We start from the raw sequence: 15,343 nt of genomic DNA on the forward strand, positions 1-15,343 counted from the left end.
CAAGACTTATGAATGAATGAATCAACACAATCAGGTGATCACTTAATACAAGTTTGACTTTTGTTAGGTTGTTTTGTGAGGTCGGCACTGACCAGACACACGTAGTGGTTTTTACTAGGGCTGGGTATCAAACCACTTGAGAATCGATTGAAATGTGTTCCTAACACTGACTACTGAAAGGTGTCTCAGTTTGGGGTTGGATGCGTGGTCAGATTTGTTATGCTTGAGTAACTGATCAGACATTTCTTGGTCTAAGACAAAAAATACTAAAGTACCCAGTCCTAAATTGTCAATCACTCAAATGAGTACTTGCCATATAGATTTCAGTTGGTTTTTTTTGGGGGGGGGGGGGTTGTTGTTTTTTTTAACCCTCAAACTGAGACACACAGTGAATTGACTCAGTTTTTATCACACTGCTTTACACAAAGTAGGTAAATGAAGATTTTGGAGACTTTGGTTTATTTTAAAAGTTAGACTGTCCTCAGTCAGAGTGGAAAATGTTTTAGGTACAGGTGTGGAATAAACTTTTTAGTGTGCCATTAAATCTTTGTTTTGCCATACCATGTGTCTATAATGTGTGTCTTTTATGTTAAAAAAATAATCTCAGTGGTTATTAATGTTTGCTGGAGTTGGTTCTTCTAAGACGTGCTTAACAGAATGACAGTTGGTTTTGGCATGATAATCTCTTCATACCTCCTGACTTCCTCCTTCCCTTTTGTCTGTCTTCCCAGACGGAGACTCATCTCTCAGCGCTCATCGCTTGAAACACTAGAGGACATAGAGGAAAATGCTCCTCTACGCAGGTAGTAAACTGCACTGAAGTATCATGCAGATGCTATTGCTACCACATTCTGTGTGTTTGAAGTGAGACGTTCAGCTCAGTCTAATGCCTTTAACTGGCACGTTTTCTCAGTTTTTCTCTTTATTGATGGTGTGTGCTAATTTTACATTTTAGATGCCGAACCCTATCAGGTTCACCTCGACTGAAGAGCTTCAAGAAGGTGCACTTCATAAAGAACATGAGGCAACATGATATGCGCAATGGCAGGTATGGAGGCAAACAATGCCATCTCTTAGTCAATTACAGTCCTCATTAGGTAATGGTAGGCTGCCTCAGTCAATGAACTGCACTTCAGGTGTTTCTCACATTACAAGCCACATCACAGGCAAGCAGGCCTAGCCAATACACAGCATGTTGTTCTGAATTATAAATGACATGTAAGTGAAAATCATATCTATTGTAATGTATTTTGTTTTTATCTTTATTTGATCACTATTGATGTTTTGGAATTGCACTATTAAATCACTCTACTTTACTGTTCAGGGCTAAGTCACATATCACTTGTGTCACAGATTGCACAAGCATGTATACAGCACATGAATCCTTAAGCACAGACAGCATTTATGTTGTTGTTTTACTAGGTGTGCAGAAAAAAACAAAACAAAGGCAGCATGGTTGTTTAAATGTAGGCCAAGAGAACAGTAGAGTGATTCTGAGTAAAACTGCTCTGCTGATTTTCAACATTATCATGGTCACATTCTTTGTATCTGCAGTGTAATGGAGTTAGCATTTGGCTGACTTGTAGCTTTTGTTTATAAAATGTGAGCACAGTGTGCTGTCCTCATAAGTGCCGCCTGTTAATTGAAGTCACATGATGGCATAGGTGAAGTTGTTTTTCCTCATATGTAGATGTGGAATAATTGTGAGCTGGATTTTCCACTCAGTTTAAAAACTGTTTGTTGATTAACTAATGCTGAAACAATTGGCATTTCATAAACCATGTGCTGTTTAAGTCCTGGTGTTGACTTTGGCCGAGCAGTGAGATTTATCATGTGTTTGTGAGTTTCATCTATTAAATGAAGTTAGTTTGCAGTTGCCTCAGTGTTACGTAAAGTCAAAGACATTCTGCCCTCCGTGCTGTTGACATCTGGTCATTTGGAAACACTTCTGATCAGATACTGGCTGCCTGTTTACACAAGGCATTGTAGTTTAAAAATAGCAAATGTTAAAAAAATCTCATAGAAAAAAAATGCATCATTGTTGGTCCCAAACCACTGACTTCATGTGCTCCAATACTGCAAAAACAACACAGGCTCATATTAAAGTTTCAGTGCGTTCTCTTCCTTCTAAGTTTTAACTGCACACTTTTCTCCATCTTTAATCTGTGGGTCTTGACAGATAGATATTGATTAGCTTGTTTACCATTTTTGTTTTTATAGGATAGTCCTAATCAGTGGCAGAAGATCCTTCTATAGTGTATTTTCTGTCCTGCCCTATCGAGATTGTAGCCAAGCAGGGTATGTATCCTACAGCATGCCAAATTTTGTAACTTCCTCCAGCCTTTGCTCCCTCTTTTCCTTTTTCTCATCTTTCTGTTTCTGTGGATGTCTTCCCTTGGCTTGTGCATACTTGGCCAAGGGTTGGTTTTGGTGGATGCATTTTTACCTTAAAATTGAATAAACAAACACTGGGCTGAAATTGAGTTTTAATGCTTTATTTTGTATATACTGTACCTAGACTTCATGGCAGCCTAATGCTTGTTGCTCGTATTGCTTTTTCCATGATGGTTCTGGTGGCTGTAAGTCAACTCATTTTGTCTGCTGCTGGCTTTGCTGTGTAACATTTAAGACTCACCTTTCCTGGCGTTCTTGCTCTTTGTAGATTTAGAAACTATAGCCCTTAAATTTAATGTGTTGTTCACTGGTCTAATCAACCACAGTGCTCTGGTAAACTGGCAACTCTGTTGTGTGTAAACAGTCATGGTAGTTTATTAACCTTTGTGTTTATTCTTTACCTGAGTTTAGAGGTCACAGTTTTTTTTTGGTAGTAGAACAGAAAACATCCTGGCTTATAAGTAATGCTTGTTGCCCTATTCAAAGCAGCACAAAACTCTGTGTAATGAGAACCCACCTGCATGCTTGCATGGGGATAGCCCTGGCAGAGCCCCCGGTCACATAAAACATTGTGTTTTAGGAGGAAGTGAAAGAGAAAAGGGACAGACAAACACCAGCGAGTACAATGCACAGAAATAAAAGCACCATACTAGGGCTTGGTGAAAAGCATAAAAGGCTCAATCCATTTGCGGAATTTCCTAAACCTGCCAAATGCTGCAGAGTCGAGGGTTAATAAACTCCCAGGGCTTTCCAATATGCACATTTGACTGCTCATTGCTGCTAATTGACAGTTGACAGTTAGACTTTGTCTGGCTCCAGTGTTGTAACTGCAACATTTATTTAGACGCATGAGCCCAAACTACTGATTGCATGTAATCTTTTTCTTTCCCCTTGTTTCTTCTGTGTCTCTGTCTCTGTAACTACTGCCCTATAAACAAAAATATTCCACAGCATAATGGAATACTAGTATACCTAACTATAATAGTGTTTGCTGTTTATTTGCTTTCTTGCCATAAGCCCGATGTGAAGATCACTTCTAAATGTCTGTTAAATATTAATCTACAACCAGGAGATTGGTAGCTTAGCATAAGCACTAAAAACAAGGAGGAGGAGCCTGAATCTGTCTTAAGAAATCAGCCTAACATCACCTCCAAAGCTCAAAGTAAAAACCTTTTCCCAGTCTTATGCTAAGCTATTTTAACTGTTTGCTGACTGTGCCGTCTTATTTAGTGTACTGATGTGAGAGCTAGATGTCCTTTAGGATCAGCTTCAGCTTTGCTGTGTGCATGTTCTGCCTGTACTGGCACAGGTTTCCTCCACATACTTCACTTTGTCTGTTCCTAAAAGCTATGCATATTGGCTAATGTTCCTGGCATTGAGCTGTAGCCGCATTTGATCCATCTAACTTTTTATCCCAGGGGCCAAATTCAAAGGACAAAATTCCTAACAGGGATTAATAAAGTTTAACTTGGTGATGCTTATTAGTTTAGTGTAATGGGTGAGGCTTAGGCAAGACTGAGGGAGAATATTATTACAAGCCAGTCAAGCCAACTGTTTGTGTGAGCTGTAAAGTATGTGGTGCTACTGTAGCCAGCAGGAGTCAAGATTCTTATAGGAGTGTTAATATTTAGTCTCTGTTCTCCTGATGCTAGATTTAGAAGCATTTGGTAGGACATGATGAGCAGTTTACACATGCTCTATAACACAACTAACACAGAGATGTATATAGCCAGTGATGCCATTCGTGCATGACACTAAGCAATGTCAGCTTTTTCTTTGTTTCTCCTTATTCTCACCAGACTGAAGCACAACTTTTTCTTTTCTGGGATTGCTTCATAGAACTGATTTTTACCTTCAGAGTTTCCATTTCTTATGTTTCCTCCTTATTATTTAATCTCCACTGTTCTTTAATACATCTGCTGCCTGGGGATCTCTGTCTCTATCATACATTTGTCAATGTGGTGTCCTGACATGCCTGTCTGCCAGATAAGACTGTTTTCATTATAACAGATTAGCCCTACATGTCACCAAAACACTGGGAGAGTCGTGTGACAGACCACTGTGTCATTTCTTGCATTTATCTGGGAACCATTTTAGAGAGAAACAAAGAGCTAGTGAAGATAACAGAGAATAGATTCTGTAAATCACTACAAAGAAAATGTTGAGGTAAAATAAGGCTGAAGTTAATATTACAGTAATCAACCATAGCAGTAACCCAAGTTTACTTTTGAGATTTTACTGCGATCAGTGGTATTTCTGGTTTTATCCTCATATCCAAACAATGAAATGCCAATTGAATATGATTTTATTGCAAGACAGTTTAATTTTGCATGTGATTAATGCCGTCTGCTGTAAGTTCTCAGCAGTGGATATTAAATCTAGAAATTTTTGGCCCATATAAAATGTGTTCAGCCAAGGATACTTCACTGTTTGCTCCACTGACACACTTTTACTCTCTAGTTGCCTGTGTTGTGCTTCAGCAAACCATCTGACCTACTGCATATCTCCCACAGCACTATGGCATTTCAGGCATTGGTGAAGTATTAGCTGAGTTTGAAGAGACTTGCCAGCTAGAGTAAAAAAATACTCTTCTCCATCCTTCCTCCCAAGGGTGTGCTTTATTTCTGATTGCCCTGAGATGCACCCAAAGACGAGGCAATTACTGAAACTAGGCCAGCACAGATCAATACAAGGCCTATATCTGTGAGGTAGAGGTGAGCTAGAACAGGCCTCAGCAAGAAGGGGTGGGAATTAGACAAGGTGCAGACTTGTTTGTATCATGGAAGCTCTAAAGGTTTTGTGCTCGTCATCAGGGATGTAAAGCTGGAAGGAGGGCGTCAGCGGCACCCCTCAGGAGGTGTCAGCGCCAAGGAGATGGTGATCGGGCTGGAGGGAGTGGAGTTAGGAGCAGATGGAAAGGTGAGGTATCAGCAGAAATGTGTGGAACTTTATCAGGCTTTAGAAAACATATTTACTGAAACAAAAAATAGAAAAACACAAATTTAAATGTGTAATGTTCTAATTGGTCTCTTGATCAATGGTGTTTGCTCCAACAATAATTAGTGTCAACATGGGTCCTAATCTTCCCCTAAAGTTCATCTTTATGAAACGCTCTGAAGCCCCCAGAGGGTTTTTTTTATTTTTATAGCATTGAATTTCTGGTTCACGAGACAATGAAAATCCTTCCTGTCTAAAATATAGTAAGTATAGTAAATTGTGTTTTCATTACTAACGCCAACTGTCTGTTGTGCTTATGCTTTATTCACTTCATTGTTTAGATCAATTCCATGCGTCCATTACATTTAAGTCAAAACAGTGAATACTCCCTGTAATAAACCACTCAACAAGCCAGAAAAAATGCATCTCCAGAGGAAATATTTGGGGTTTCGCTGCAAATAAAATTGTGGTGACAGCTTTGATCCTGAACACAGCTGCTTTGTTTCATTGTACAAACTGTGAATACATGTGCAGCAGCTGACCTGTTTGCTATGAAGCAACATAATAAGGCCACAGAAACACTGCAATGTTACAGCAGATGATTTAAATAATTAATGGAGTTACTGTTGCTGCACCACATGTGTAAATTGTTTCAGTGTGGAGACGTGTATGGGTGCTGTTGCTGACACAGCTATTTAATAAAGTGAAGTTTTTGTCAGTGTTGATATCTTAAAAACATATGTTTCAAGGAAAAAGTTGCCAACTCTGATGCTCAAGGTGATGTAACTGAGCTCCGGCAGGGTGCCATTTAGATGTCAGGAGGTGGAGCTCAGCTACGGTGGGCTCTGGCCCAAAACAACCCCTGCTGGTATGGCATACTGGGACACTTAATGAAACTGAGCCATTGTTAATGTTATTGATACCACCTGTGCTTTTTCTGCTGTGTCAAAATGTGATCTGTTAACCTAAGAGATTGAACAGGTGTAATACATGAGGAAAAGGTTTTAGGCTTCAGTGCAACAGAGATTATTGTATATGCCTATGTCTGCAGACTGTGTCCTACACCCAGTTCCTGTATCCCACTAACGTGCTGGGTGGTCGAAGAAACACCATCGACTCCACCTCGTCTTTCTCTCAATCCCGTAACGCCAGCCACCGCAGCCTCAGTTTGGGTCGAGCCAACAGCAACCAGAGCAGCCTAGATACAGGTTAGTTAACTGCAAATAATTACTGAAGTTATTCATTATTAATATCACATGTTCCTCTCCCTCAGTTCTTTTTGCCCATCATCCATTGTGTTTTTACTAGAACAGAAATAGTACAGGTCACTGTTAAGTTTTGCTTGTGTTCGTGACAGGGAATGATTTTGGGGACTTTCGCGAGTACGACCCCAATCTGCTGGATGACCCACAGTGGCCTTGTGGAAAACACAAGAGAGTCCTCATCTTCCCCTCCTACATGGTGAGAAAGCACTCTAGCTGTGTCTAGCACCACCACTGCTGCCAGTAACAACAGCAGCAACTGCAGGCTTGTCCTTCTGAGAGCAACATGGAAAGGTTGTTTTCATGCAGAACAACATTCACTGAAGTAGATCCATTTCTGTTTTCACATTTTGCTTAAATCTTGTGCAATATGTCACCATTAAATTTTTTTTTTTTTTTTGAATGGTTATTTTTATCATTATAGATGTTTTGTGCTCAGTTTTCCCACCACAACGAAGAACAATAGCCCATCAGAAAGATTTGTCTGGCTCAACAGTTTCTTTCTAATAAATCCTCCTAAATTTTATCAGCTGTTTTTGAGAGGGAGCCAGGAGGAGATTTCAGGCTGTTTTAATCAGCGAGGTTGCTGGCCTGGACTCCCTTCAACCTTCTGGGGCCTGAATGAATACACATACTTTATCCCCATGTAGTGGGCAGTAGCTGTTAAACATTTTGCCAGCACAACAGCTAGTGTAGTGTTTATGTCTCAGCACTAATCACTCTCACACTTTTCCGGAAAAGAGCGGATGTTTTATTGTGGTTGGAAAAATAAAAAAAACTAACTAGACTCCCACCTCATTCTTTCCTGGACTCTGTTTTTGTTACAGAGACTGGCAGAATACACAACAAGGACTGCAAGGACTGACATACCTTAAATTTTCAGTTAAGGCCAGGCTATCCTTTTTTTTTTTTTTTTATATAACACTCTTCCTCCTATTACAAAATCCAGCATTTCTAACAATGGCTATTGTGTTTACTACAGGAATGGAAACAATTCCTGGTGTCGAACACAGGCTGCTTAGAAGACATGACTCTCTAACAAACATTAGTTGTTTTTTTTAAGCTAAAATATTGTTAAGAATAAAGCAAAATCTGATTTAAGACATTTTTAATCTTGTACATTTGTGAATTATTATTCTAAAGCTAAAAGAATAGAATAATAAATTGTTCTCATGTGGTGACATAAGGGAGTTTGAGATTTGCTAATACCTGAAAAGGGTTTCTCTCTCATGTCCTTTGTGAGCATTTTCCTTTTTTACGCTTCCGTTCTCAGGGCTACAGGCATCCTAAAGCATTCATTCTCCCTCATGGTGTTATAGCTCACGCCCTGTATCCACACCATACATGCATATATTATAGAAGACCATTCTTATATTTTAGCAACTACCAATTATTTTTTAAGAATTCATCATATTGTTTTTGGTCATAAAGGATTAACAAAATAAAACAGTAATAAAAAAAAGTAAGAGATTTAACACAGTTCAGTTGGACTGCAGGAACAGTTGGGTAAGGAGTTGTGTGAGTTCGGGTTGAGATAAAAAAAAAAAAAGGGTGTGTATGTGTAGTGTAAGTGTTCTGATATGACAGCAGAGCAATATGGTAATCTGTGTGTACATGTTTGAGGCTGAAAAGAGGAAATAAAATTTATATTTAAAAAAGAATTCTAATAATATGGTCTATAATCCTGCTATAGTGCTGTGCTGTAGGTTATACTGAAAGTAAGTGCTGGTACTAATACTGCAGATACAGCTACAGCAATAATGGGGGGGGGGGGCAAATTGTTGGTCTGTAAATTGTGATGGGTGTTTACAAAGGGCCGTTTGGTTCGTTGTAATAAATTCAGTAAATATGTTACATTTTGGAATAAATCAAAATTATTGTACATATAAAGCAGCAACAAGTTACTTTGCCCAAAGATCTTCTTACATTTAAACTGTGAATTCAACCAAGAGATAGAAATCTACTTTGTTCTACGGGCATTGTATTTCAAGCCCAGACTCTCAGCCCCTCATTAAAGTGTCCTAACATGACTCACCCACCTAGTACTCAAAGCGTGCTGCAGCAAGCACTAGGGATTGTCTGTGTCTGATGAAGGTGTGGAAGACTTTGTTTGCAATTAAGTTTGTTTTTTTTTGTCTTCTGGGTGTTTTGAGAAAGTGACTGATGATCGTTTTTAAATAATCAGTAAATCTCACAAAAAGATTGAAACAGCCATCTCTTCAGCCCCTTAATTCCTGCTGAAATCTTTAAGAGCAGAATGATTATATACTTTTGTTTTAGAAATTGGCTCAGTAATTTGCTAAAACAACTTGGAACTGTGGTTTTTAGCAAACAAAACAGCAGAGTAGGGCATTTTGGTGGGAACATCTGTTCACTCTTGTTTCTGGTCTTTTCATGAGATTTGTTGACAAAATACAGAATATCACCAGATTTATTATTTAAGTGTCTTGAGTAACAGAGGCCCTCAGTAAGCTTCATTGTGAGGCAGTGGAATCCAATACCAGGATACGAGGATCTAGTCTTCTCGCTCAGTGCTGAAAGTGTGGTCATTCTGACACCTCTTCTGGTTTTCCTTTTCAGACTACGGTCATTGAATACGTCAAACCCTCTGACCTCAAGAAGGACATGAACGAAACCTTCAAGGAGAAATTCCCCCACATAAGGCTTACGCTCAGCAAGATAAGGAGGTGAAACACAGAAATGTATAAAATATGTCAAGTTAAACAAGTTTTTTTTTTTAACAATAAATAGGATTTAATTTTTACATGACCTATATATATTTTTATTGTATTCTTACTTTGATTTCTCCTCTTTTCTTATTACCTTCCTCCATTGTCTCTTTTCATTCTGTGCAGTTTGAAAAGGGAGATAAGAAAGCTGGCCCAGGATGAATGTGGGTATGAGGAACCGACAGTGGCCATGGCTTTCGTCTACTTTGAAAAACTCGTTCTTCAAGGCAAGCTAAACAAACAGAATCGTAAACTCTGTGCAGGAGCTTGTGTCCTTCTAGCAGCCAAGATCGGTGGTGATCTCAAGAAACACGAGGTCAAGCTCCTGATTGACGTGAGTTTCATCTTGCACGCCTCCAAAAACCAAACCTTTTGTGATTTTCTGATATTTTAATGAAGACTCGTGTCCTCACATTGCAGCATAAGAGACTCAGCAACAGACAAATTAAGATGTGGGCAGGTAAAACCAGATATGTTTAAATGGCCAGACACAAATGGAGCTAAGAAAATATGTTGTTTACAGTCTGGATAAACTGGCTCATTAAGTAGCAGGTAGGGTTGTTGTCAGATCTTTAAAACAAATATGTGACCCAGCATGCCTGTTTATCAACACAGTGTAGCTATAATGCACAAAAAACATTAACAAAATGGACAGGAGGGCTGCAGAGACTATTGCAGTCACAACCTTTACAGCTGTAAAAGAAATACGTGTTGACATAACCTTTTAGCATCATAAAAGCTGATACTGAGTCAGGTCTAGTATTTACAAAGCCTAAAAACAGGACATGATGTTGCTAGTTAAGTGGTTTCCAAATTCCATAAATGGCAGGTAGTATTTTTTTGTCATGGGACTCACAGGGTCTGGTTCTTGTAGGCTCTGACATGTTTTACCAATCACTGAATTATCCACTTACAGTTGTGGGGCTTATGAGAGGCAGGTTTAAAGACTAACTTAACACCAAGCTGAAATGCAGTGTCCTGTTATCCTTGCTGGCTACATGTTTCCAGTCTGATTCACCTCTGACCACACCTGGCATCATTTGTGAATGCCAGTGGGTGTGGTCAGAGGCTTACAGGTGCTTTTGTTGCACCTCTAACCACACCCCTGTCACACTGATGTCACAGGATACGGAAAAATAACTGTGCATCACCGCAGTGAGGTGAGAGCTGTAGCAGGTCAGAAAAAATAAGAACTAAAAATAAAATACAATGAGGTGCCCTCATTTTATTATTGGGTTGAGACTCAAAAACATGGACTTGTAAAATTCCCCTGATGCAGCTCAGTAGAGTTGTTCTGAGTAAACTTGTGCAAAAGGCCTTCCAGGTAAATTCCCATTTTATACTTTTTCTAATCTAGGTCTGCTCTGAGGCAGGGCAGGTCCAATTGTGATGAAATACAAGTTAAAAATAAATACATGTGGTTATGACTCATTGAGAAGGAATTAGAAAAACAGCATTGCATGTATCTGTTGTTTCATATTAACTCAAATTTTTATTTTGTGCAGAAACTAGAGGAGAGGTTCAGAGTGAACCGCAGAGAGCTGATAGCCTTCGAGTTCCCTGTCCTGGTGGCGCTGGAGTTCAACCTGCACCTGCCAGAACACGAGATCATGCCCCACTACAGACGTCTGTTGCAGACCTCCTAGCATTAGTGACCCATCAGGAGGAAGACCACCAGGCTCTCCTCCTGATCCTCTGCCTCCCACCTCTCTCCTCATCTCTGACAGCTTCAAGATAACTGCAGCCTTTTGTCACTACCAACACCCAGAAACCTGGAATCAGCCAAAGGGACACATATTTTTAAACAAGCTTTTTTTTTTTTTCCATTTTTTTGACTTCTACATTCATCATCACTACATGGACTTCTGAAAGAAAGGTGTCAACTGTCTGCAAACAGGTTGGTTTTCTAGTTTGCATGTTTCACATCTCTTCATCTTTGTATATTTTAGACCCCTCTTGTTGATTAAGAGGTGTTTTCTGTTTGGATCTGATGGTGAACATTTTGCTAGGTTAAAGCAACCAATGATTGTAACATTTTTATCATCTCTTCTCATGAATCTCCTTCTTGTAAACTTTGGTATGATGAGTTGCTGCCTGGCCTGCATAAAATTTAAACAAAAGCCTTTTAAGTGGCTGGTTTTGGCTGGACTGTTATTCCTCAGTGACTTATCTTTGTGCAAGTCATCTTAAAAGTGCACTTTTAGAATATTGTGAGACTCTTTAATGATCTTGGAAACTAACCCTGAGAAATAAGCTGTGTTCATAAACACCACACATCTGAACAGGCTTTTTAGTTGTTTTACACTCTTGTGGTTTTATTTGCTGTTTTCTAGCCACAGCTTCCCCACGTGAATAGAAATGATTGTGCACGAGTACCTGCAGACAAGACGGGACTATTTTCACTGAAGTATTCCATTCATTTTCTACCAGTCAAATGCTTGCTATGGACTTCTAGAGACGTGTCATTGACGAATTTCCTGTGCTCTATGTTAGAGTGTAATCCTAGCACATTTACAGTGCTAAAATTTTCAAGATGGCTATATTAAGGTGTCCTTTATGAGTGCAAAAATGCCATCCACTAATGATTACGATTAGTGCCAGGGTGCTCTAGTTTTGAGAGAGAACCTGGAGGATGTGGGTTAAGGCCCACCAGTCCTCAGGGACACACTATTACAGCTGACCCTGGCCTCGGAGGAGGAGAAAAATCTAAAAGATTCTAGCAGGGATCAGTGATGGATCAGATATTTGCATATAACTTGAATTTGTAATATAAGATGTAAAAAAAAAAAGTATGAAAATGAACAACTGTATCAATGTGACCAGTTAGTGTTGTTCCATTTATTTTGGCATTTATCTTAATTTCTTTTATTACCTAGAAATTGTATCACACAGTATTGAAAGGCCACCTGATCAGTAACATACAGTAGGCCTACCTGAAAATGGCATTTAATACTGCTCCAAGTATTGATGATATTTGAGTTGGAATGATCAGAAGACAAAACCAAACGGCAATGAGAAAAGCATGATTGTACTGATTTGAGGTGAAAAAACTGAGCTTATTTCCATTTGTGAGATTTGACTGTAAGCTGCACACTAAATACTCAGAGTAAAGAAAGACTCATGGGCAACACTTATTACCTGTATGTTTGTAAATAAATTGCTTTGCTCATTCAATCAAAACAACATTGTGACATGTTTTTACTTTACCTGAAACTAGCCTGTATCAAGTGAACACAAACTGCTGCCCTGTGATATGCAGCCCGAAGTTTTTAAACTAGATGCGACTTAGTCAAGGTAAGCTTTTCACAATGATCTCTAATGATTTCTGAGTCACCTTTTATGAAGCACTCCCCTGGTTTTCAAATGCATAACTCCTGTTGTTTTTAAACTGTCATGTCAGTACATTAAATCAGGTGTGACAGCAGGAGCCTTGAGTGGAAATGAATTGCACCTGTGGCTCTGATGCAATCTGGGAGGACAGTTTCTCATCGAGTGGGAACTCTCCAGCCTGACACATATCCAAGGTAAACAAGGCCCACAGTCACGCCAGGCTCACGCTGCCATCAAAACAAACAGGCCATGCCTGAGTGTGGACACATGGCATATGTGGCTTAGTCCCCTCCATTGACAGCCTAATTCCCCCCTCACCACCCCATAAAGGACTCTATTGACAGCTCTTCCTGCTCACACAAGTGACCCTCATTGTAAAAATATGTGTACCATCATTTGGGGCAAGCTGTGGTCTATTGCCCTTCCCTTTAAAATAACATTTGGCTGAAACAGCACTTTGCCCCTCTCCTGTCATAATACTGTGACTCAGGGCTTTTCCAATATTTACAGTAGTTGGTAAACAAGAAAATATCTAAAACTGCATGTGATATGTTACCTCTGAGAACCCTTTCAGTCTTTTGTTGATACAAATTTGACTGCACTTACTGAATTTGTTACTTACACAAAATACAAACAGGTTTCTAATGTGCAAAATTGAAAATATCCAAATTCACCAGCTTGCTTCTTCCCTAATTAAAATATTTCATCTAACTCTGGTCTGTGGGCAGAAGGGAAAGCGCTGAAAATCTGATCCTCACTTTATGTTGGACATGGCTACCTAATCCTTTTTGTTCCACCCCAGGCAGGCCTGAGTCTGTTTTAGAGAAAACTGAACCCACCGTAACAGTAAACCAGTGACGCAAAGCAGGACTTTAACGCTTCTTACGCACAGATCCAATTTTTAAGTAGGAGTGGTAGAGGCCCCAATGTCAGTTCAAGGATAAGTGTGGGAGGAAGCACATCAACTGGGGGTGTACAATAGACAGGACTAGGTTTGAACACAGTAGACTTTACATACTTTTAACTGATTATTTTCAGAAGCAGATGTGATGATGCACATAATATCTATAATATCATTCTGAGCAGTTTACTTACCCTTATCAGACGGTCACAATTATTGATGTAATAATTGTCACTGAAAATAACTATTTTTATCATTTTTCTTTATCCCACATGTAACTGTTCAATTCAACAATGTAATTATTGTAATTAGCGCTCCAGAGTTTTCTTAGTTAACTGATTGTTAGATTATTTTCTAGTTATGTCTAAGAAAAAAAAAAAGTATTCCAGGGACTGATAATCCAGGGTCGCTATCATTCGGACAGCAGCCAGACATTTGGAGGGAGATGCAATTGGCATTCAGCCCATCAAAACAAATTACACAATGAGAAGTTATTTCATAACAACATTGTTCTGAGTGTATGGGAGATTACAGTACATACATAACTTAAACTCACTTTTGGCTACATATACTGTTACTAGAACTGTCACATGAACTGTCCTACTCTTATATACATTTATGTATTTATATTTCAAGAATTACTGCCAAACATATAAAATATAAAAAGGTATTGTAATTCCTACAGTACTCAAATAGGCAGATCAGTTTGTTTCTGAAAATTAATTTGAATTCATTTCTATGTCAGCAAAGACATATGAATTTTTTTTTTTGCTCCTAAAATATTTTTTTCATACCTTACTGAACTGTAATACCCTTGCTTATACAGTATGTGTGTGTCATAATGAAAGATAGGGCCAGTTCAGAGTCTAGTGAGGGATGAACCTTGCACATCTTATGTAATACTACTCTCACAACCTGTATGTTGTCCCCTGCAGACAGCTCAGCAGGCCTACAGAGGAAATTAATATTTTAATCTCTCGGTCAGATTCAAAGAACAGTCCCAGCTCTCACCGGACAGCAGATAAATAAATAATGGGCCAGAGGTTTGTGCGATAACAGGGTTGGATAGCTAGTCACAACAACACACGCTGGGAAGGAAGTACACAGCTCTAGGTTTGGCAGGGGCTTTAAAATGGGATGTGAGTGAATAATGGCCCCAAAGCTTTAGATGGAAAAGCTACAGATTCAGATGCTTTAGTTAATATGTTCTGTTGACTTAGCACTTACAAATACTGGCACCCTGCAGAAATTTAATTCACTTACAATTAAAAGCAGGACTGCTTCTCTTTAATGCAATCAGGTTGCTCACAAGGCATTGCCAAGAGCATGAGCTCCACGAATAGATTCAGGCGCCACCCTGTGGTCAGTTTGAAAAATTGCAACAAACTGGTGTGTGGTTTATGGCACAGTGACAGCCACCAGTTATTCTTAAAAAGAGCAAAACACTGCACATTTTGTTCCATTATATCGACCTAAATAGGAACCTCTAGTGGGGCTTCTTGTATATAAGTGGCACTTCATTATAGCTAAAGTGACACAATAATAAATGTACATCTGCAAACACATTGGTATAGGTCATACATTTTCAGACAAGAAAAAAATAAAAAATGAATTCACAAAGCAGGCTCAATTAGATAATTTTCTGACAACTATTTAATGTATTAAAATTGTTAAAAATGAAAGTATCCCAATACTTGCTTTAGTCTTTCTCCTGAATCAAATCAACGCAATTTGCTCTTACAGTCTGAGAAACATGGAAAAAAAAAAAAAAAAAAAACCTGAAAATTAAA

General features: G+C 38.9%; 1 protein-coding gene across 7 annotated transcripts in view; it reads left to right on the forward strand.

Moving 5' to 3' along the window:
• The window catches only part of cables1 (Cdk5 and Abl enzyme substrate 1), a 29,879-nt gene that overhangs the window by 5,482 nt on the left and 9,054 nt on the right, over nucleotides 1-15,343 (forward strand). For 2 of the 7 annotated variants that reach the window (XR_003296033.2, XR_003296031.2), the window contains exons 2-12: nucleotides 732-803; nucleotides 956-1,048; nucleotides 2,221-2,298; nucleotides 5,208-5,313; nucleotides 6,383-6,539; nucleotides 6,689-6,792; nucleotides 9,174-9,280; nucleotides 9,449-9,656; nucleotides 10,828-11,729; nucleotides 12,540-12,616; nucleotides 12,723-12,846. Coding sequence is in view for 2 of the 7 variants with exons in the window: in XM_026312941.2 (XP_026168726.1) it covers nucleotides 732-803; nucleotides 956-1,048; nucleotides 2,221-2,298; nucleotides 5,208-5,313; nucleotides 6,383-6,539; nucleotides 6,689-6,792; nucleotides 9,174-9,280; nucleotides 9,449-9,656; nucleotides 10,828-10,968 (1,066 nt within the window). In the remaining 5 variants the exon portion in view is untranslated. Of the gene's footprint in view, nucleotides 1-731; nucleotides 804-955; nucleotides 1,049-2,220; nucleotides 2,299-5,207; nucleotides 5,314-6,382; nucleotides 6,540-6,688; nucleotides 6,793-9,173; nucleotides 9,281-9,448; nucleotides 9,657-10,827; nucleotides 12,497-12,539; nucleotides 12,617-12,722; nucleotides 15,310-15,343 lie in introns of those variants that run through there. The other 5 variants (XR_003296034.2, XR_003296035.2, XR_003296032.2 and 2 more) reach the window with 5 other exon arrangements.

This window comes from Mastacembelus armatus, chromosome 17 (genome assembly GCF_900324485.2).
Source record: "Mastacembelus armatus chromosome 17, fMasArm1.2, whole genome shotgun sequence".
Classification (NCBI taxonomy): domain Eukaryota; kingdom Metazoa; phylum Chordata; class Actinopteri; order Synbranchiformes; family Mastacembelidae; genus Mastacembelus; species Mastacembelus armatus.